The sequence below is a fragment of the Clarias gariepinus genome, chromosome 28 (genome assembly GCF_024256425.1).
Source record: "Clarias gariepinus isolate MV-2021 ecotype Netherlands chromosome 28, CGAR_prim_01v2, whole genome shotgun sequence".
NCBI lineage: Eukaryota > Metazoa > Chordata > Actinopteri > Siluriformes > Clariidae > Clarias > Clarias gariepinus.
In genome coordinates, this window is record NC_071127.1 from 13,697,628 (window position 1) to 13,721,862 (window position 24,235).

At 38.0% G+C, this 24,235-nt stretch overlaps 1 protein-coding gene across 9 annotated transcripts in view; it reads left to right on the forward strand.

Annotated features, from left to right (window-relative positions):
- thrb (thyroid hormone receptor beta) overlaps positions 1 to 24,235 on the forward strand; it is a 140,789-nt gene that overhangs the window by 102,462 nt on the left and 14,092 nt on the right. For 7 of the 9 annotated variants that reach the window (XM_053490159.1, XM_053490154.1, XM_053490160.1 and 4 more), the window contains 3 exons: positions 4,377 to 4,419; positions 4,543 to 4,607; positions 9,263 to 9,331. In XM_053490159.1, coding sequence (XP_053346134.1) covers positions 4,601 to 4,607; positions 9,263 to 9,331 — 76 coding nt within the window. In that variant the 5' untranslated portion in view covers positions 4,377 to 4,419; positions 4,543 to 4,600. The remainder of the gene's footprint in view (positions 1 to 4,376; positions 4,420 to 4,542; positions 4,608 to 9,262; positions 9,332 to 24,235) is intronic. The other 2 variants (XM_053490161.1, XM_053490162.1) reach the window with 1 other exon arrangement.

Below are 24,235 nucleotides of genomic sequence, written 5' to 3' on the forward strand. Positions count from 1 at the left end.
CCCCGGGGAAAAACACAAGCAACAACAACAAGCCTCCCGACGCTCCTCCACGTCTGTCTGTCTGTCTGTCTGTCCTTTTTTTCCCCTCTCTTCTTTCTTTCTGTCTCTGCCATGTCCTTGCTCATCTATTCTTGCTTACTCAATTCTTCCCTTTATCAGGTTCCCCATCTCCACTTCTACATTTCATTTTATCTTTTGCTCGTTTGTTCTCTCTCTCTCTCTTACCATCTGTATTTTTTGCACAGTCATGCATGTCATTTCTTTTTTTTTCCTTTTTCTCTTTTTTACCCTTCCCCATCATCACACTTTTTCTTCATTCTTTGCGCAAGTTTCTCGTCCTTCCGGCTTTAATTTCCCTCCCTATCTCCCTTCTTGTTTGAGGTCATGTTTGTATTCACTTATCTCTTTGAAGTTTGACAAAGGGCGAGTGATTTCTTTGAAGCGTTACTTGTCACACATTTCTTCTTTAATAAGTGAATCAATCAATCTAAGCACCTCGTCTTTTGTTTTCTCGCTTTGGTTTTCGATTTTCCGTTATGAACTCGCCAAGTTTTCAGGATTGACAGAACATGATGACAAACACACCATCTTTGACAGCTCGTAATCATTTTTCCGCACACACACTTACACATTTGTCTTAGTGGCACGTAGTAGTACTTTATTCATAATGTAAATTCAGTTGATAGAAATTCTACAACGGACGTTCAAGTCAAAGCGGGACTTTTGATTGCGCAAAATAAGTTTAGTAAACAGACCCCCAATTCAGACGGCACGGTGGTGTAGTGGTTAGCACTGTCGCCTTGCACCTCCAGGGTCCGTGTTCGATTCCCAGCCAGGCGCGATTCCCGTCTCTGTGTGCATGGATGGAATGGTGGGTTTCTTCCGGGTATTTCGGTTTTCTCCCACAGTCCAAAGATATGCAGGTTAGGCTAATTGCTGTTCTCATTTGCCCGTAGTGTGTGTGTGTGTGTGTGCCCTGCGATAGATTGACACCCTGTCCAGGGTGTGCCCTAAGCCTCCTTGGATAGGCTTGAGGTCCCTGCGATCTTGAATACAGTGAGTGAGTGTGACCCCAATACATCTGCATACACACATTTTGGCTATAGTTCCAGTAATGAAAACATTAAAGGACATTTTATTAAGGACATATTATGATAAGCAGAATGAGCAGCTCACCTATTATATCTTCTGGTTAGAGTCGTCCGTTCTTTTGTATCTATTGCACTGCATAGCGTCTATGAGAGTCCGATGATTCAGACCGAAAAGACTCGGAGGTAACTACTCATTTCTGTTTCCTGTACATAACCTACGGAGGTTTTGCGATGCTTTGCGCATGAGCGCCCAGTAGAAAATGAACGAATCACTTTCTGAAACTACTCGTTCTTCTAAGTCACGTTAAAGGTTTGTTCAAAAAGAACGGATCGTTCATGAACGACCCATCACTACCTGCTACACTAATGCACTTATCCTAGTGTTTAACTAGTGCTTCTCAGTTCTCAGTATGCCTGAGCAACAACTGGACCAGATGTTTCACTAGGGCAGTGGATCAGTGTGTTAAGGCTCCGAGTTACTGAGCAGAAGGGCAGCGATTCGAATCCCAGCTCCACTAGGTTGCCGCTATTGTATATGTGAAGAATGAAGAATTTCCCTGTGGATGCAGTGATGTATATGTGACGAATAAAGGCTAAACTTCACATCTGAAACGCTAGCCTCCCAGGAACTCCTTTAATGCCCCAAACATGTTGAAATGGCTTAGAGCGAGGTCAGGACTGGTCGATTGATGTGGCAATAACTCCCAGCCGAATTCCTGTAATGTGCATATTCTTCATATTATCTGGCTATTCTGTTTTTTAACTCGCCGAATGTCCATATGAACAACTACAGAGCGATCAGAGCCACCTTAACCGGGATCGTCACTCACCCACGTACAGCCTTCTTTATAACATTTGTACGGTTCAAACGTTTTCCCGCGGCTAAGAGTCTCATCGCTGTACTCTGCTTGAAGTCTTCTGTAAATGTTGAGAGGTTTTCCACCTTCATACACAAGACAAGGCCCGGTTTGACCTGAACGCCACTTGTGATTATAGCTATACCTTTAAGTTCGTACCACCTCTTCACACATGCATTTTTATTGCGGATGTTTATAGCAGTACGCTGGTATTCTGAATGTATTGTAGTATAGTGAATAAGTTTGCTTAAGGTCCATGAACATATTCCGCTGCAGGAAGCAGTAATTATCGCCTGTAACCTCTGTCCAATCTGAAAGCATTAGCATGCATTAATCTAACATATCATTTTAACACACGAGTGCCGGCAGTGTATGCGTCAGTTTGCCGACAAGTCGTGAATATTCACACTTTGTGGTTGAGTCACTCATTGTTCAGTTTTATAAAGTATAATAAAACAATAAACGTTAATGCAGTCCAGGTTGTATCATGACCAGGATCTTGATAAATCATTATAGGAGATGATAAAGAGCATAAAAATCTCTTCCTCCCCTCTCTCTCTCTCTCTCTCTCATTCAGTCTCAGTATCTGCTTTAATCTTCACTAGGGTTGAGTTCAAACATATCCTGGTAAGACCGGGTGTGAGGCAAGACTTACTGTAACCAAACACACACACACACACACACACACACACACACACATAGTGCATACTGTATGTATTTACACACTAATTCACACCCAGGTGCAATTTATCTTCTAACTGCTGGCATGTCACTGGAGATTTGGCGGAAATCAGAGCAGGAATTAATACAGACACATGGAGTGCATGTGAGACACTCGGCCAAAACACAGTATCGGTGCTATTTCTGAAGTTTATGCAAAACAATTCTTGCTTCCCTAAAACTTTCAACTTCAGCCGTTTCGGAGCGATTTTTATATGTGCCCCAAAAATGGCCATTTTCCAGCGTCAAACAATAATAATTAAAAATCCAAATTATTCATATTTTTTAACGAGTATTGATAGTAAAATTGGTATAAGCTTCTAGAAGTACAGTATATGACCTGTAAAAATGGTTGCTTAAATTGTTTTTTGGTAAAAGCTTAAAAAGATCTGTAGTGTCCGTAACCATGGTCAAATTTATGTTGTTCATGTCTTAACAATTTTGCTTTATCGAATAATACACTTTTTCAGTTTTATGTCTTTTCATGTGAAATCTAAATTTGGCCAAGTTTCATCTGAATGACAGTTAAGATCGTTGCAAGATTTTAATTTTAAAAAAGTAACGAACACTACATCATCAAAGGGCATGAAGCTGTATTTAGCAAATATGTTTCTTTTTATCTGCTAAAACATGAATGTGTATGCATACTTACAAAAAAACGAATCATGAATCGGTAGATAAGATGCATTAAGTATTATAAAATCTTTTATATGATCCTATCTGAAAATTAAATTGTTTACCTAGATGAGACACTTTTTAGTACCGATACCATGTATTGGTCAACTTTTAAGGCGGTTCACTTGAACCGAAGTTTGCAACCAAGCAAGCACACCGAGAAATATGGGTCTTGATCCAAACTTTGGTGAGGTTCAATAGCAGTGTGAACGCACCATGGACCGAAAAATGTATATAAATGGATCGAGTCTGCTTTGCGAGCATTATATGATGATGATGACTGCACCTGAGAACGCGTACCGATGTATCAGGGACATCCAATGTAATAGAGGCAGTGCAGGGAGTGAGGAAATGTCCTAGCATTGGTCGCTCTGGTTATTGAACGCGGCCCTGCTGTACTATCACGCATGGTCATGTGGGCAGGCAGACACTGGAGCTGAAAGAGTCTATCAAGGAACTAAACATCCCTGGTTTATGTTTATTGTCTGGGTATTTACTGTCTGGATAAAAGCTAGTCAAAAATGAAAAACATTGGGCGCATCGGAAACCGGTTTATTCGCCATCTGGAGCCGTGAATTTGATGTTCTCGTTCGATGTATAAACGTCGCATTTTATGAACTCTTTACGGCTTTTCAGCTGGTAAGGATACCACCAAGTATGCTACGGTGTCAAAATGTCAGCTTGAATGCTAAGCGAATCAGGTTTTTATATTAGCGGACCAAAATTACTGCTTCATTTTATGCATTGGTCGGAACCGAAAGAACCGAATTACAAGTGTGAACACACCCCAAGACTTCCAGTCCAGATCTTCCCCTTTGAGCTCTCTCCTCAGCAAGGCAACTACAGTAGATACTCATGCATGTGTGAAAATCTTAAACACTTATGTCACGGTTAAAGTTGCGGTTAAATGAATTAAATATAAATCCTCGCACTGAACACAACTACTGTACATGACACGCGATTGGGGTTTCTGTACTACAGTGTATCATTTTCAATGGCCTTGTCGTGACTCTTTCTGATCCGTGTGTTACAGGCTACACTGGTGTGAACCTCATTGGAGAGGACCCAGATATCAGGTGAGCAGAATCCCAAGCAGTCTTCACACACACATCTGCTCAATCATGATTAATAATTCAGATTGAAACCCTCACGTCTAGACTACGTTATGATTTCTGTGCGACCTTTTTTCTCGCTCTCAGATATCGAGGAGTCCGTTAGCAACGTGAGGATGATGTTTAGGCCCTGATCCGGAGCAGTATGTCAGGTAGGCACTCCATCAGGCTTCTTCAAGTCCTCGGGGAATGTTTGAAATGAAACGCTGTCTGTAGAGCGGTTATGTTGATGGCCTTGACACATGTCAGCGTTTAATAGAAGTAGAACTGGAATTTAAAAAATGCAGCCTCGGGTGTATTTCTTAGTAACGGAGTATTTTACTATACACTCTGGTAATGGATTCAAAATCAATCAATGAAATGTATCGCAGGTTCATAATATCTTACAAATGTATAAATTCTAAAATAATATATATATATTTTAATTGTCCCTGGGGATACACTGCAACACATAATTGGCATGAGATTTTCTCGTTAATATAGTAGTAGCCAATTCCTACCCGCTATTAGGACACTCCCCCATCAAGGCTACAACTACCAATCACAGATGGCGAAGGCTGTCTATCATATACGTCCATCCACATGATGCATCTTTTTAAATCTTTGTTTGCTGAAACACCATCAGGAGGATAGCGGTATCCCTTCGCAGACGCCCATGATTGACTAGAGCCGCGATTGAGCATTCCATCCCTCCCCCCTAAGAGAGTTCTTCCAATCGTCTCTCTCTACTCCCAGCTGCGGGAGGCTACAGCATCACCCGGGATTCAAACCCGCGATCCTCAGATGCTAGGGCGAGCTCGTTACTCCTGCACTATTTGGGGACCCTAGTCTTTGAATCCTATACAAAATTCCATCTTAACCCATATAATGTATCCTCAGCTTAACGGAAAAATAATTGATTGCGCACACCAAGAAATAGAGCTCCAAGGTCAGCTAAAGTGGCCGTCCGCTTTATTGCAAAGCTGGTGATCTTTGAAAGCTTCTAAAGATTGCAGTTTAACAGTTTTTACATTGTTGCATCCTTATATAATCTATAATGCATGTCTGTCTGGAGCCTTCAGGCAAAAGCGTGCGCTTTTATTTTTTATTAAATGCCATATATTATACTCCTTTTTGTTAACGCATGGTTTTTGTGGTCTCCAAAATTCCAGTTGAAATATGTGCTGGTTCAGTGTCTTCAGCTTTTAATACAAACGATGTACTGGCGTTCATACGCCCCACTATCGCCTTGCACCTTTAGGTCTCGGGTTCGATTCCAATGTCGGGTCTGTCTGCATGGAGTTTGCTTGTTGTCCCCGTGCTTGGTGGGTTTCCTCCGGGTTTCCTCCCACATTTGAAAAACATGCAGATGAGGCCAATTGGCGTTTCCAAATTGCCCGTAATGTGTGTTAACGTTGACTGGAGGTCCTACCACGGTTGTACAAATGGGAATAAATGCATTGGTCACCATTGGCCTCCACATTCCCTAGTTGGACTACAGATGTTCCTAGATGGATGGATACCTGGATGGATGGAATATACATAAATACATGCAAAATAGTTGCTAAACTCCAGCAGCTTTCATTTTTTGGTGAAAGAAGTCTAGATTCAATTGGGGATTTCTGACCAGCCTTGGTGGAGGAATATCGTAATCAGCTCTTCATGAACGCTGACCCTGATTCATGCATCCTTATAATTTGTGTATTTCCCTAAAAGCACTTTAACTGTTAATGCTGTGAAGTAGAAAACCAGGTGCTTATGAGATTGAGGACTGTAAATCTGTACCAATTGACTGGTCCTGCGGTTAATACTTTAAGTAAAAAAAAAAGATTTCCTGTCCTGGTTTACTTAAAGCTGTGTCCCCCCCCCAACACACACACAACATACTTCACACAAATTGCCAGTATTTTGGATAATTACTGGTTTTACATTCCTGATTTAATGCTCACTTTTATTTATTTCATTGTTTCCAGCTACGGCAGGGTAAATGGCAAGGTTTAGATGCAGCTTGTAATCTTAATTCTCACTGCTTAGCTAAACAAATTCACTAATGTGCAACAACACGCACTACCTGCAATTATAGCTTAAATATATGGATTTTTCATTTTCAAATGCGCCACTTTGTTCACACCCGTATCTGTGTGACTCTATAACATGACTCTGTGGTCGGCACGATCACACAGATTCGCGTGATCGTGTGTGTGTGTGTGTGTTTGATGCAGGCTCGGAGGAAATGAACAAAGGAAATGCTTCAAGCTAGGCATCTTGTCATGCAATGGTGGCCGGCTGCGATATTTCAATAGAAGGAAAATCTCTTTTTGGTTTATCAGTATTTTCAGAATGGAATTATGGGATTGAGCAATGTGGTGTGTGAGCAAGCAGTTTCACACACACACAGAGAGGCAGCTGCATTTGTGATTTCCAAACATATTTGTTTCAAGCAAGAGCGTTCGAGTCAAACCGGGATTTTTTTTTTATTATTTAAAAAAAAAAAAAATTTTAATGCCGTTTCTCACCAGTGAAGGCGTAAAAATCGATTAGGATTTTGAAGTACGATGATAAGACTCTAAACCGCAGTAAAGCTTTTGAATGGAGCAAACGCTTCAACAACCTCCATGAATGACGATCAAACCCGAGTGGGTTCCCAATGCGGTCATTCCCCTGAACATTGAGCGAGTGGAACGCCTCATTCTTGAAAATCGATGGATAACGTGCCGCCAAATTGCAGAACAGACAAATCTGTCTGTTTTAACTGTAGACACAATTATTCACCAACACCACTCGCACATTATAGGAACTCCTGACCTGACAGTCCTGACCTGGTTCCAAACCATTTTCACATATTTGGGCCGTTAATGGAGTTCCTGGGAGGCCGGCGTTTCAGACGTGAAGCAGGCAGTCTGATGTACTGAGAGAACTTTCTACCTTGATGGTATGCAAACACTACTGAAAAAACAAAATCTAATCAAAAGTCCCTGTTTGACTTGAACACTTGGGCTGGAAAGAAATCAGCCCTCGATATCATCCGCAGTATCTTAATTAAAAGCATTGGCGCAGATGTTGAACAACAGATTATCTACGGCTCACTGATCTTAGATCGATTTATATCCTTGTATACTTTTTGTATTATTATTTTGTCCCTCACACACACACACAGGTTCTCTTCTTTCTGTCTGCGCTCTTGTTTTCTTCACTTTACTTTAATGAAGTGGATTTGTTTTAGAGAAAGCAGACAGAATGCACCCCCCGCTGGTAGCACACGATCATGCAGAGTGGTTGCGTAATTCTGGCCTTCTCCGTTTCTCTTTCTATTTAAAGTGAGGCGGATCACTCTCCCTCCCTCCTTCCCTCTCTCTCTCCCTCTTTCTCACTTACACACATGCACTCGCACACTCTCTCTCCTTGCTTTTCTCCCTCTCTCCCTCTGCTCTGCCAGTGTGTCCATCACGGTCAGCGGCTTATGAGTGGAAAAAGAAACACCGTCAGTTTAGCGCGCGGGAGCGCCAAGGAAAGAAAACGAGCGTTTCTCATACGCACTTATTTATTTTTTGTTACTAATTCATGTAGCACAGATCTCATTAACTCGCCTAATAAAAGCCTGTTACAGTGAGAACTTTGGTGAACGCAAGTGATGTGGTTTCCATTAAAAAGCATTAAAGGAGGCTTGGAGTCGTTCTTTCCACAGGCAATTACGACCGGCGCTGTCTTAGCAAGCGAGCACGAGAGAGGCTGAGATAACGGGAATAATAAAAATCAATTACAGATATTTATTTATATATTTTAACCGGTTCTTCTGATGAAGAAAAGGCCGAGAGAGTTTTTTGATGGTCACATTTTTTTCATTAAAAAATTCGCTGGAGGTGCAAGTGTTATTGGGAAAGAGATGGATCCTTGTGTAACGATGTGCTTTTTCAGCGTCATATGACTGAGCATTCACTGAGTGAAGTATTGCTCTAGTGGGCTCCAGTAGTAGTAGTTCATAACTTATGTGGCCAGGCCTGCTCATGTCTGGAAATCATTATGCTTTTTTTATGGACAGAAAAAACCCACTGACCTTTTTATGAGGTTTCGGGAACTTTTTTTTTTTTTTTTTCCCCTTTTTGGAAATCACCTCTAGAGGGGGCTTAAAGCGCAGAGTGGCCTTGTTACTCACTAATCGTCTGTACCGCTTTATCCTATGTACAGGGTCACAAGGTCCCTGGAGTATATCCTGGACCTTGTGCCAATCCATCGCCGGGCACACACTCACACACTACGGGCAATTTGGGAACTCCACTTAAACTAATCCGCATGTCTTTGAACTATTGGAGGACACCTGAAGGAAACCCACTAAGCATGGAAAGAATGTACAAACTCCATGCACACAGACCCGAGGTGGGAATCGAACCAGGACCCTGGAGGTGCAAGGCGACAGTGATAACCACTGAGCCACTTCAGCTTACGACCATACACGACCACACACACAAATACATAGACGACTGTCCATGGCCCCAAAAATAGATTAGAACAATTTCACTACAATAGAAGGAAAATTGCACTAGAAGAATATAATTAAACTTAGGATTAGTTGAATAAAAATAAAAATATTTGTTATAGAATATACAGCTGTACAATTTTTTACAAAAAAAGTAGAATTAAAATAGAAACAACGACAAATATAGAAATGCAAAATGTAATTGTAACCTGAATATATATATATATATATATATATATATATATATTCAAAAATAATTAACCGGCAATATTTTATTAAGGAAAACTTATACAAAACTCCAACCAAGTCACAAGTATTCTACTTACAATGAACTTTTATTTCCTGTCTTACAAGTGTTCAATGTGACCACCACCTGCAGCAAACCGAAGGGCAACATCAATGCGATAAAAGAATTCCTCCCAGGTGCGTATCAGCATATTATACGATCCACTAAGTTCATTCAATAATGATGCTCAAGAACTGAAGCAATTAGTCATGAAATCGGTTTTATGTGTATATATATATATATATATATATATATATACACACACATACACACACAGTATATACACACACACACAGTACTGTGCAAAAGTCTTAGGCACCATATTATATGCTGTACCAATTTTGTTATATATGTTTATCATGTCTGCATAATTATGTTCAAAATCATTCAGCGTTTCGATATATAACTTAAAAATTAATAAATAAATAACATTACAGGAGAGTATATGCATGGCTGTAAAGAAAGAAATACAGTATATAGTACAAGACAGACCTGGGATTTGCATAAGAATATAAAGGAGCGAGTGTGACAAAGTTACCAGAAGAACTCGTATTCTCCAGCAAGCTCAGTAAAACCTACCAGCTGTTTTCCCATAAAACTGCACAAATCTGTGACTAAAACTCCTGATTTTAAACAATAAGTTTTCACTTCAAATATTGATTGTTTATTTTATTCCTCTTTATTGCTCTTTATAGAAGTTTCTTTTATGCAGAAATGTTTTCAAAAGCATATTTAGCTTATGCCATATTTTTGTATGTGTCCAAATCTTTTGCACAGAACTATAAGTTAAACAGCTGTTAGGTTTTACTGAGCTTGCTGGAGAATATATATATATATACTTTATTGTTTTGATCTTTACAGCCATGCATATATTCTTTACATATATTGTTTTTTATTTATTAATTTCTGAGTTATATATAGAAATACTGAATGATTTTGTACATAATTATGCAGACATGATAAACATGTATAACAAAATTGGTACAGCATATAATATGGTGCCTAAGACTTTTGCACAGTACTGTATATACATGTTTTATATATATATATATATATATAAGGGTAAAAGAAGATTGTTGTGTGTAAAATGAAATGATGTACAGTACTAATTTGCTGATATCTACTTATCTACCCCACTCTGATACATGATTCCACCATTGTAAATTCACTATGTTTAGTATGTAAAATGTACGATACTATGATACTATGGATCGCACACCATGATATGGTTCAAAATATATGTCATACATGTTCATGTACCATAATGTTAATATGTATGTAGCCACCTCAGCAGTGCCATTTTACCTGTTACGGTCCCTTCCCAAGGATAATACACAATACGTTTGTGAATACCATGTTACCTATTGGGTATCACGGAGGTTACCAAAGTTCAACAAAGTTCTAATATGGCACTACCTGTACTATGCCATACTATTAGTATGTACTAATATGGTGCAGTATGTGTTAAATACTTTGATTTTCACTGTGATACCCAATAAGTACTATGATATTCACCAGACTATTTTGATACACACCATAGTACTACAGCGCTACCCATTGAAGTGCCACAGTGCCTACCCTGAGTCCTATTGTACCCACAATGGGAGTGTCGGCAAATCCACCGTAATACTATGGTGTATACTATAGTGTAGAATAATATCTCATGGAATATTAAGTGATTAACTACAATGGAATCCACTTGAATCATCATATAATGCATCCGGCCCATGGCGTCACCCTGCTGGGCATCTGGGCAAGAATAATGTTTAAAATAATGTCACAGCAAGGGGAAATCTTTTTACTCTTGTAAGATGAAGACAGTTTATTTCAAGCTTTAGTAATCATAGTGATTAGAGAAGGCGACCACAGTGGGTTAGACTGTCGCCTTGCACCTCCAGGGTCCAGGTTTAATTCCCGCCTCTGTGTGCATGGAGTTGGCATGTTCTAACCGTGCTTGGTGGGTTTCCTCCTAGTACTCCGGTTTCCTCCCACAGTCCAAAGACATGGCAGATTAGGCTAACTGGTGTTCCCAAATTGCCTACAGTGTGTGTGAAGCCATGCTGCATTCCGCCTTGTCTCCTGGGATAGGCTCCAAGCTCCCTGTTATCCTGGATACAGAATAAAGCTGTATAGATACACAATGAGCTCCAACAGAACAGGAATCTAAAGCTGCACTCGGCACACCATCATGAAACCCGTTTTCACTGTCTACTGGTTTCATGTTCTACAACCTCAGAAGCTTGGAGCTGATGAAGGAAACTTCAGAGAACTTTTGCACAGTATGAAGGATCCTCAGCACCGCATGAACTTCCTGGATTCTTTGGAGTCTTTCTGACAAATGTAAGAAAAACAAAAGCATTTGTGGAAACATTCTGTAATCCTGTAGATACAAACCGGATCAAGGAACACTGTTTTTTTTAAAGAGTTGGTGTTTCAGCGTTAGCGGCAGCGACTCGCTTACAAGAGCAGAAGAGGATCCACACCGCAGTAGCAAAACGCATAAGTGCAAGAGCGTCAGCGGCTTTTTCTTTTGATTCGTCACTCATCTGTACTGTACTGTATGTGCCTGACGCTAAACCACCATGAACTCTAAAACCACATCACTGCGCGTGTGTGTGTGTGTGTGTGTGTTTATTATCACTCGAGCCAGGAGGTTTCGCTCTGAGTCTCGACACATGGTCCCGGACTGTTAGAGCAACACCGTGCTTTCCCGAGCAGGTTTATTTTGTTAATAATGTTCTGGTTTCGTCCACAAGTTTCATTTCACTTGGCTGTTCGGAAACATTTTACGAAGACTCGAATAACAGCCGCGCAGCCAGCTAACTTTCCTCGGCTACTCAAAAAAACAACAAATTTTCAACCTAATTACATTTCCGTTTCCCCCGATCCCAAGCTCCGTACATGTCAAAATGGGGAGTTTGTGAAAAATCTTGCGGATTAGCGCTCAAATCAGATTCACAGCCTTGCCTGGCGAGGAGCCCGGATATAAAATCACATTCTGAATAAACATAGCATTTATAATCAGTCCTCGTGAAGTGGGGCAGAGTCGATTAACTTCATGGATTTTTTTTTTTTTTTTCTTTGCTGTTGTTGGAAAGCGAAAATCAAAAATCCCACCACTTTATTTATGTTACAATGTGCTATGAGAATCATTTGTTGAATAATGTTTGAGGAAACATTCTCACGAGAAGCAATCAGACGCCAGGCCTGATGAAATAATTATTGGTCTTATAGTATAATTTATCTGCTATGGCTATTACTGACTACTAGCCCACCCAGCAGAAGGTCTTATATTGGATAAGCAGTGTAGTAAATAAAACGAAATAAAAACTTTTTTTTTTTTTATGTTTTGTAGGTTGTGTTTTTTTTTTTTTTTTTTTTATCCATTTGTGTACAACATCCAAGAGAAATAAAGCATACAAATAAAATAAATTGTTTAATTGCTGAGGTTGGGAGTCAAATACTATTCCAGTTCGGGCCCCCAAAGTGGAGTCTTTCAGGGAGGAGGGATGGAAGGAACTCTCAGGAGCGCTCTAAGCCAATCTTCGGCTTCTGTGAGCTCTCGACGGCGTGTGAGCGAGCAGTTCAAAAGGAAGAAGTTGGCTGGCGTCACGTGTCTCGGAGAAAATATGTGATGGCATTCACACTCCCTGGGTGTTAGTTGTCGCCTTGATTGGGGAATGCTATAAAGACGGGTGGGAATCGGCTAAATTGACTAAATTAGAGATAAAATTGGGGAAATCCAAAGAAAAAAAAATGCATGAAGTTAGAAAGTAATCACAAACTTTTGAGCGCGTTTTTAAAAAAAAATGTACTGTTGAATTTTGGAATGAACTACAATCTTTAGGTGTGACCACGAAGTGCGCGGAATGAAGATGTGAGATCACGTTTATTAGTACAGTATCATTTGCACACTCATAAGCGTGTATTTAAAAAATGCACAGCGCCATCTGTTGAATTTTGAGATTAACTAATGTTTTTTAGGTCAATTCTTATGATGTAAAAATTGTTTTTACATTTAAAATTCAAAGTAGCATATCTTCTCTTCCTGTGTGCCGATTGAAATGAAACTTGGCCCATATGTTACCCCAAGCTCGACCAAACACCTTTGTGAAAACCCCATTAAAATTCATTTAGAACTTTTAACGTAATGCATGCACAAACAAACAGAAAAAAAAATTCAATTATTTTTTTACAAATATTTTGAATGTACAGGCATTTGCAGTTTTATTACTGTACATGCATAGAAGATTCAGGCATTGTTAAACCTACCATGAACTCTTTTCTGACCCCGAGAGTTCGTAATGGATACTCAAGTCCCCCAAGGCACTTGTGTTAAAATGTTGGATCAGACGTAATATATATTCTCTGCAATTACAGAACATTAAATTCACTTTCAAAGACACAATAAGGAGGCCTTACCCTAGACCTTTCCGACATAGTTTTATGAGCTTGTAACCTTAGCCAGATACAATAGTGCATAGGTTTATATGGGCTCACAAACAACTGAAGTATTTACAATGCCTGGGTCTGTAGGTTTAAGTTGAAATATTAAGCATTAAGCAATAACGACAGCCATGTAATAAAACAGGGATGTGCTAGTATAAGTAAAAGGGGAAAAACATTAAGGGACATGATGTTATCAGAATAATCCATGATGATGAATGGTGACGTGATGAGCCACTCTTACCATTCCCAATGTTGATTTCTTTCTAACAATAATTTTTTTGTAACTACAGACTTTTAGTACTGGTATGACTTGCATTATGGCAGTTTTTCATTTACAAGACAAAAACAAATGCATTAGCCTTCCATTTGTTTACCGTTAGGGTATAGTTATGTGCAGTGTCTGGCATAAAGGTTTCATAATCTGTAGAGCTGTGAATCATAGATGAATCATGGGTAGATGTTTACTGCCCATTTTGTCTCAATTTTGTGCTATATTTCTTAGAGGTTTTAAAGTAGTCAAAACTATAGAACTTTAATCATTTATTAACCATTAAACTTGTCTTGTTGATTGTTTAAATATCCTTATTTCTCACACAGAGCCACAATTTTGTCGTAGTTATTGTTTATTCCTTCGGCAATATTCTGCACCACACTCCAGTCCAGAAGGTGGCGGTATTGCACCAACCATGCCATAAATCCGAAAGAAGAAGTGATAATTTTGACTAACGTGATTAATCTGCAAGTACTTTGCTGGAAAAGAAGTAAGAAGAAAATCGAAGCTCTAGTAAACTAGCTGTTACTATAAAAAACTATGACATATTAGATTGAGCACATTCATATCGACTTAACTTCAACAGAGTTGTGGTTTTAAGAATATAATATTTTATTTTAAATACATTACACAGTTATAGTGGATGATAAGAACCATTCCCACTGCATTCTTTGCAAAGTTTTTCTCTTTAAAATGAAGGCTGTCCCATTATCATGGCCCAATTTTAAGAATTAGTTTAGCTATTTACATCCCAGTAAAAGATATGGGTATATACCAGTAGACAGTTATTTTATAGTTATAAGTTATTTCTTTATTTTTATTTTGTCTATACTTTTATTCATAAAGATACGTTTTACCCTTCATTTCTTTGCATATTTATCCTATTAATGTTATTTACATCCTGACCGGTCAGATCTTACACGTGCTGTTGGTCAAATCTGTTACCTGTTTTTCTTCTAGCGGCCCTTTAAATCTGCTATTGCATCATCGACGTGTAACTTTTACATGCGACGTAATCCAAATTAAGCCCTGACTCACCAGCAGTATGGTCCCTATTGTCCTGAGTTGTTCTTAAGCTTGTTGGCATGTTTGTCATTAGCGTAGTGTGGGAGAGGTGTGCTTTTTAGAAAACAATAAGGCCAGTAAGTGTCTTTAAAGACTCTTCGCTTGGTCATCAGCGAGGCACCAGCTATAAAGAGATGCTGTTGTTAAATGTCTTCCCAGAATCTGGTTTATAAGCCAGCTGGCGGGCTGACTCACACAAAATCTGCTTCACCATTTGTTTGCGATCATAAGCAATACCCGTCGCGTTAGTCTTTAGAGGGGTACAGGGTTCATGCATGACACTGTTAATATTACGTTTGATAGAAGTTTGTTGAATTTAAACAGTAAAACAGTTTGTATATTTAAGTTAAATGATACGTGAAAAATCAATGGGTTAAAAGAAGAAGCTTTTTTTGGCTAAACAATGAATTATTGTATGTATAATACAGCTACTTTTAAATATAGGCTATATAAACATCCACACTCTTTTGTTAACAGCAGAATTGGATGTTTTTTGTTTTCAGCACCATAAGAAATATGTGAAGTACTGAAACCTCTAATTGTATCTTTGGGTTCTCTGTAGCCTGTAGCAGAAAAACATGTGGGTCTGATTTCTTTAATTTAATCAACATCACTTAATTGAATACCAAGAAATAATGGGCGGCTTAAGATTTTACACAATACTATAAATTAATATATTATTCAGATATTAATTTTTTTTTTATTATTACATTGAACCCAACTTTGCTTCATGTGCTTTGCTGGCTGAATATTGGTTCTTATTTTTGCTCTGCAGGTCACAGGGGTTTTTTTTATTTACTTTTTTTTTATTATTATAGAAGAGAAGCAAACAAAGATGATTACATCTAGCAGTTAGTACTGTGCCAGTGTTAATATTTATTGTACTTGCACTTACAGAGCTATTTCTGAGCATAATTAAACATCAATAATTCTAGGAGTTATGACACACTTACTGTAGATGTCTTAGTTCTCAGTCTCTGTATTTAATCCAAACCAGCACACGTGCAATGATTTGATGCTTAAATGTTTGATGACTGCTTTTGGCATTATTATAAAGAGTAATGCTATCTAAACAGTATATTAATCATTCTGTCTGTTGGCTATGTTGACAGTTGTTCAAGTATGTACAAACCCGATTCCAAAAAAGTTGGGACACTGTACTAATTGTGAATAAAAACAGAATGCAATGATGTGGAAGTTTCAAATTACAATATTTTATTCAGGATAGAATATAGATAAAAATGTTGAAAGAGAGACATTTTGAAATGTCATGCCAAGTATTGGCTCATTTTGGATTTTATGAAAGCTACACATTCCAAAAACGTTGGGACAGGTAGCAATAAGAGGCCGGGAAAGTGAACTGTACATATAAGAATCAGCTGGAGGACCAATTTGCAACTTATTAGGTTAATTGGCAACATGATTGGGTATAAAAAGAGCCTCTCAGAGTAGCAGTGTCTCTTAGAAGTCAAGATGGGCAGAGGATCACCAATTCCCCCAATGCTGCGGCGAAAAATATTGGCGCAATATTAGGAAGGAGTTTCTCAGAGAAAAATTGCAAAGAGTTTGAAGTTATCATCTACAATGCAAAATATCATCCAAAGATTCAGAGAATCTGGAACAATCTCTGTGTGTAAGGGTCAAGGCCAGAAGACCATACCGGATGCCCGTGATCTTTGGGCACTGCATCACATACAGGAATGCTACTGTAATGGAAATCACAACATGGGCTCAGGAATACTTTCAGAAAACATCGTCGGTGAACACAATCCACCGTGCCATTCGCCGTTGCCGGCTAAAACTCTACAGGGTCAAAAAAGAAGCCATATCTAAACATGATCCAAGAGCCCAGGCGTTTTCTCTGGGCCAAGGCTCATTTAAAATGGACTGTGGTCAGACGAATCAAAATTTGAAGTTCTTTTTGGGAAACTGGAACGCCATGTCATCCGGACTAATCAGGATAAGGACAACCAAAGTTGTTATCAGCGCTTAGTTCAGAAGCCTGCATCTCTGATGGTATGGGGTTACATGAGTGTGTGTGGCATGGGCAGCTTACACATCTGGAAAGGCACCATCAATGCTGAAAGGTACATCCAAGTTCTAGAACAACATATGCTTTCATCCAAACGTCGTCTCTCTTTTAGTGAAGACCTTGCATTTTCCGACATGACAATGCCAGACCACATACTGCATCAATTACATCATCATGGCTGCGTAGGAGAAGGATCCGGGTACTGAAATGGCCAGCCTGCAGTCCAGATCTTTCACCCATAGAAAACATCTGGCGCATCATAAAGAGGAAGATGCGATGAAGACCTAAGACAGTTGAACAACTAGAAGCCTGTATTAGACAAGAATGGGACAACATTCCTATTCCTAAACTTGAGCAACTTGTCTCCTCAGTCACCAGACGTTTGCAGACGGTTATAAGAAGAAGAGGGGATTCCACATAGTGGTAAACATGGCCTTGTCCCAACTTTTATGAGATGTGTTGATGCCATGAAATTGAAAATTAACTTATTTTTCCCTTAAAATGAAACATTTTCTCAGTTTCAACATTTGATAGGTTATCTATATTCTATTCTTAATACAATATTGAAATTTGAAACCTCCACATCATTGCATTCTGTTTTTATTCACAATTTGTACAGTGTCCCAACTTTTTTGAAATCGGGTTTGTAGGAGAGAGGGGTCCAAATATACGTCAAAATAAAACTGTGTTCTCACCAGTAACTGATTAAACCAGTGTTATCTTAGGCAAGGAAGGAGAACCCTGATATTTTATGCCGGACTGGGTATTGAAATGTTTGTTGCATATTTAAAAATCATGTGTGCAAGAACAGATCACTCCAATTCTGGCTTAATCACAATGTATTATAATGAAGAAATAATATACACGCAAAAACAAAAAGTATATATCTTAGGCACCTTATTCTTCTGGTAACCTTGTCACACTCGCTCCTTTATATCTTTATGCAAATCCCAGGAGCATACATTAGGTTTTTTGTTTCCATCTAAAAACTGGTCTGTCTTGTACATTTTTTTTTTCTTTAAGCCATGCACATATTCTCCTGTAACATTATTCATTTATAAATTTTTAAGTTATATATGGAAATACTGGATGATTTTGTACATAATTATGCAGACATGATGAACATATATAACAAAATTGGTACAGCATGTAATATGGTGCCTAAGACTTTTGCTATATATATATATAGAGTGGTCTTTAATCTTGAATTTAAAAAAGATAAGAATTAGCAATAATTTGCCAATAAGACACTGTATTAAGAAAAGATTTCGCAGGACAGTTGAGCTGATTAGAGCATGTCTATGTGTTCCAGAAGACTGCACGTATTATGATTCTCTGCTGATTACTGTCAGATGATCAATCATCCCACCCCTCTGGTCAATACCAAAAGCTCCTAATACACCAACACATAACTGACTATTCCATTAAGCAGTATACAAAGTCCAATCTGTCTCCAATTATGACTAACAGGGAGTAGAGTCGGGGACTCTTCGGGACAGGGCCGTGTTTTGTTCGCTTTCCCTCACCTCACCTTTAGGCCATTAGTGCTAAGTGACATAATGTTTTCAGGTAACACCGTGTCACTGGGGACATCCGGCTATGTCACACCAGGCCCTATCCCCAATGCTATCCCCGATGGCCTCCTATCCAAAAACTCGACATGACCAGCTTTGAACCCATGAGACCTTAAGTGATCGATTAATGAGGGAATAAATGGGTGGAAAAGCTGGCTTGTAGGTTCACTGCCCAAGCAGGCACTCAGCTCTCATCTTGCCTCCCGAGCTGTGGGAATATTTAATTGCTTGTTGAAATTAGAAGGGTCAGTTTTTTAACCTTCGGGATCGTTTTTGAGCGTGATCGATGTACGGGAAATGGATCCAAGCCAGACTCATTTCTGTAGGCACGGAGACTGAACTCCTCATGTATGGACACATTTGGGTTTTTTCTCCTCCAAAAAAAAAAAATCTATTGTCAATTTATATGAAGGACCGATTGCATTTTGGTGTAAAAAGGAGGTAAGAATATTTTTGGCATATTGTGAATTTGACATTTTTAGTCTTATCTAGACAGCATTATATAATTCCTGGATAGTACTGTGTAGGCAGATGCTGCTGGAGAAAAGGGATGTCTTTAAGAAAAGTTTCTGCATTCAAAAATATACTATAAAAAGCAGGAAATAGCAATGGATAAATCAGAAATCAATGAGATGATTTGAATCATGAATTTGTGCAGCTTTATAAAAAAATGAGCTTTTTTTTTTAGAAAATGGTTTTACTAAACATCCTGCAGAACCAGACAAAGTGCTTCTGGGAACTTTAATTGTTTCATGCAACAAAACCCAAAATCTTTTTTTTTTTTTTTTTTTTGAGAGAGAGAGAGAGACAGATCCTATCCTAGAATTTAAATTACAACTACATTTTTTTTTTTGCTGTAATACCAGTACAAAATTTTATTACAAATATTATGTATATTATTACATATATATATATATATATATATATGTTAACAATTAAGTAAACAATTGGAATAAAGTTTGACTTGATGAGGCTACAAGTACTGTACTTAACGAGGCCTGACTACAGTCAGTGTCGCCCAGTGTTGCATCGCTGCCTGTCTGAAGTTGTTTATCGGGTGAAGTACTTTTGGAAATACCCCGTGTATGTGAGGACATCGCCTCATCAAAAAGTTAAACTCGAGTTAAGCTTGTGATCAGGAGCAGATTTGCCTCAGAGGCCCCTGCTGTAAACAGCTGTTCCGTGCTTATCGCTTAATTGTCTTAGCCGTGGCCGTCTGCAACCATGATCTGGGTTTGTTTTTAATTGTTTTGGTTTGTTTTGGTTTTTTTGTAGTTGTTACTGTCCATCCAATAATTTTTTTCTTTTAAATAATTTAAAACGTCTGTGATTTGTTTTTTTTATTTAAAACTGCAAAAGTCATGAATTTGAATGAATTATTGGAATCTTCCGAAGGCAAATAATCCATCCATCTATTTATCTACCTAGACAAATTTGATTAGATTTAAGATATTATCATCCATCTAGCTATCCATTATCCCTTTGTTTTTGGTTTGTTTTTATAGTTGTTATTGTCAGTCCAATGGATAGTTTTTTTAATGATTAAGGAAGTCTTTGATTTGTTTTGTTTTTTTATTCAGAACTGAAAAGTTCATGGAAACTTGAATGAATTATTGGAATCTTCTGAAAGCAAATAAAATTGATCGAATTTAAAGTTTACTCCTGGGTGTATACAGTAAGTGATTAGTATTAGTCCATTTTATTATTCTATCCATAATACCATGTTAAATATTAAGTCCATTACCTAACTTTAATTACAGTCAAAGATTCAACACCTCATCATAGGATGTTTAAAGATGAAATATTACAATTCTAGATGAATACAATATATAAGTCTGGATGGAATCTGCTCTTCATGCTTATGTTAACACGCACATTATTGCACGTGAACGAGCTCTGGCTTCGGTTTGATTAAAGCCTGAGCTTCTTGGTGTTCTCCGACGTTATAAAGCAATAAGTGGGTGTGACAAGTAAGCATTTATTGTTATCCAGTGTAATATCATTATGGATTAGTGCAGATTCATATCATATGAGCTTATGAAAGCCAAAGTAACTCGGCACTTTGGCTTTCAGGAGGATTAACGCTAAGCCTTTATAGGAGTTTGTTAGTTACAGTTATTTATATTGATAATAATGAAACACTCATACTTCTCATTGATGTATCACCGAAGATTAGAGATAGATTTGAGGCATCACAGTCAACATGCTGGTGAAGAATGCTACGCTTGGCTCTAATCTGAGCGAGCTCCGAGTTTCCGGGATTGGGTTAAAGTCAGATTAGAAGAATGCATTGTTATAAATCTGCCTCCCGATTCGGCCGGACGAGGGGTAGTCGGGGTGGGTCGTGCGTCATATATAAAGCCGTGTGTCCTCTGGGTATTTTTTGCCCCACTGGCTTTGTTAAAATACATATCCAAGAGTTTGTATCTGTTACAGCTAATAATATTTATCGTATTTTTTTTTCTAACCTTTTTGTTACACATTGTTCCCCTTATGCACTAATGACAGTACGTCTTTGTTCATCCGTGATCCATTGCTCTTAGAACCTTAGAACTACCCAGTTTATCGTTGTTCCTTAAAAGAGGGCGGTGATGAATTACTGTATGCCGGATATGTATGAGATGCCGCACGGCGTGGCCGGAGGCTACACCGTACCAGGCGGCGGTGAATATTGTATGTACGGTGGCGACGGATCCACTTTTGGCCATTGCGAGTCTCAGCCGCTTCACCACAACCCTCCTTGCATGGAGCAGGCCTGGCCGTCCGGCCAGCCATACCCTACCATGTACCCAGGCACTTATCCAGGCAGCAACCCGGCGTTTAAAAGCGAGTTCTGCACCATGGAGGTGCCACTTAGCCACTACCAGCAGCCTGATTACTTCTCTGACGGCAGCCCAGACTTTTTTCAGATGCAGTGGTTGGAGGTGCCGCATAAGAAAGGTACTGAGGAAGCAATTTCACATTGTGACGCATACACATGGTAGCGTAGGTAGAGACGAAAAATAGTTACGTTGTGATAAATCACGGCAAAGCGTTTTTTTTCCCGTTTTTATGAATTTGGCATTTGCAGTTTAAATTGTGTTTAAAATAATCTGTAAAATATATTGGTAATAGAAACAGATATTTAAGTTATTTTTTAATATTGGAGAAATACAGTTTTATTAATTTTTCTAATAAATGGGCTGCTGCTTCCTGTACCACTGTAATATGTATTGTGCAATTATTATTTTACATATTTTTTTTATTTATTTGTCATTCATTATTCATTCGGGTATTACATCTTCTATTTCTTTATTTTATATATTATAATCTTCTTAGTTGTGTATGTGTTATATTATTATTATTATAGCAGGTCCCATAATTAAAGACAAGAAGTAAAAAAGGTTTTGGCATGTGAATATGTCCATGTAAATAAAATGTAATAAAAATAAATAAATAAATAAATTAAGGTGTAAAAACACTTAATTATTACCCTATATTTTATTATAGGACGTTCTTTAATAATAATAATAATAATAATTATTATTATTATTATTATTATTATTATTATTACATCATTCATTTCTTTAATGTTATAAATTATGTTCTTAGATGTGGATGTGTTATTAATAATAATAATTAACACCAACAACTAAGAACATAATTTATTATATTAATAATAATAATAATAATAATAATAATAATAATGTCTTCTATTTCTAAATTTTATAATTTATGTTTTTAGTTGTAATGTAATGCTGTTACTATTATTAACAACATTACATTACATATGAGAACAATTTTTATATTATAAAAAAGAAAAGAATTTAAAACATTTAAGAACACTTATTATTTTTATTTTATTTATTATTATAGTAAATTATGTTCTTAGTTGTGGATGTGTTAATAATAATAATAATAATAATAATAATAATAATAATAATAGCCACAACTAATAACATAATAAAATATGAAAATAAAAAAAGTGATTTAATACTTTAAACGACTAAATAAGTTAATTATCTATCTATAATAATATCTATTGATCTTATTTGTACGTGTGTGTTTTCCTACTCCACAAATCATTTAACATTATTACGTGTTAGTAGGAGTGATATTGTACAGTAAACAGTACAGTGATTTTCCTTCTCCAGCTCTATAAATAAGGCACTGAGAGCACTATTCAATTCATTGTACAGTGTATATGGGTTTATACTTGTTCTCGGCATGCTGTTCATTGAGGATTTTTTAATGGCTTGTATTGTTTAGTGTATTATTGATTTCCCAACATGCCAGTTGGGACACATGCAGAGAAGCAGAAGGCCTGGTCTTGCTGGGGCAATGACCTTATGCGCTCTTATTGATCATAAACATTATCGATTCATGTTCTGGAGCTCCTGGTGTGAGCTCCTGTCTAAAGTTGTGCTTCAACAACACCCACTGCATGAGTGCTTAGGATTTAGCTTAGCTTGTTTGGGACCGCTATTGATTTGTACTTTATGTGGTACTTGAAGGCAGCACGGTGGTGTAGGCTTGACTCCCGTCTCTGTGTGCATGGAGTTTGCATGTTCTCCCCGTGCTTGGTGGGTTTCCTCCCACAGTCCAAAGACATGTAGGTTAGGGGCTAATTGGTGTTCTCAAATTGCCCATAGTGTGTGAATAAGTGTGAGAGTGTGTGTATGTCTGTGTGCCCTGCGATGGATTGGCACCCTGACCAGGGTGTACCCCGCCTCGACCCTCCTGGGATCCTCCTATCCAGGCTTCCCGTGACCTTGAATACAGGATTAAGCAGTATTGACGATGAGTTGAGTGAGTGGTACTTGAATAGGAGTTAGTAAGTTTCCACGACTTTGTTTTCCTGGCAAGGCTCAATTTGTCCTCTGTTACATGTAAAAATCCCTGACAATCTTGTTTAGTCTGCTCTTCAGTTATTCTGCATTTCTACAGTATATTTAAAGCATCTTTCATGCTTTCATTGTTTAAATTATTTAATCACACATTGTAAAGAACATTTTCAGTGGCACCGCATCTAGTCAAAGGGTTGATGACAGCAAATTACAACAATGCAAATACAGGATCATTCAAGGTTTTAGACATATTTTTGCCATTTCAAAGCATAAATTTATTCCTCTGTTGGCAAAAACCTTTTGGCTAATTTTAAGCTTTTATTCTCTAGAACCAAAATTTTGTGCCAATAGAGCACGAACTACAGTATTTTGGGAAATTTATGCCCCAAAATAGTCAAACGAGATGAGATCTCCAACTCTCAGGAGCGCCATGTGTAGCTTAACAAGTCCTGGTTTGACTTGAACACCCCTGTACGTTCCATATAACCTTATCAAAAACACTATACCATTTTTATTATTCAATTTTATACAATTTCCTCTTGGGATTAATAAAGTACTCCATCTATCCATCCATCCATCCATCTATCCATCTATATATCCATCTACCTAGATTTATTTGATTAGATTCAATATATTTTCCAGCATCCATCCATCTAGCTATCCATTCATCCATCCATCCATCCATATAGCTATACATCCATCTATCTCCCTAGACAAATTTGATTGGATTTAAGATATTTTCATTTAGTAAGGTGCCATGTTTAGCAGTGTGCACAAATTCCTTATTCCTAATGTAGATCTTTGCTATTTCTGTTTCCTCTTCA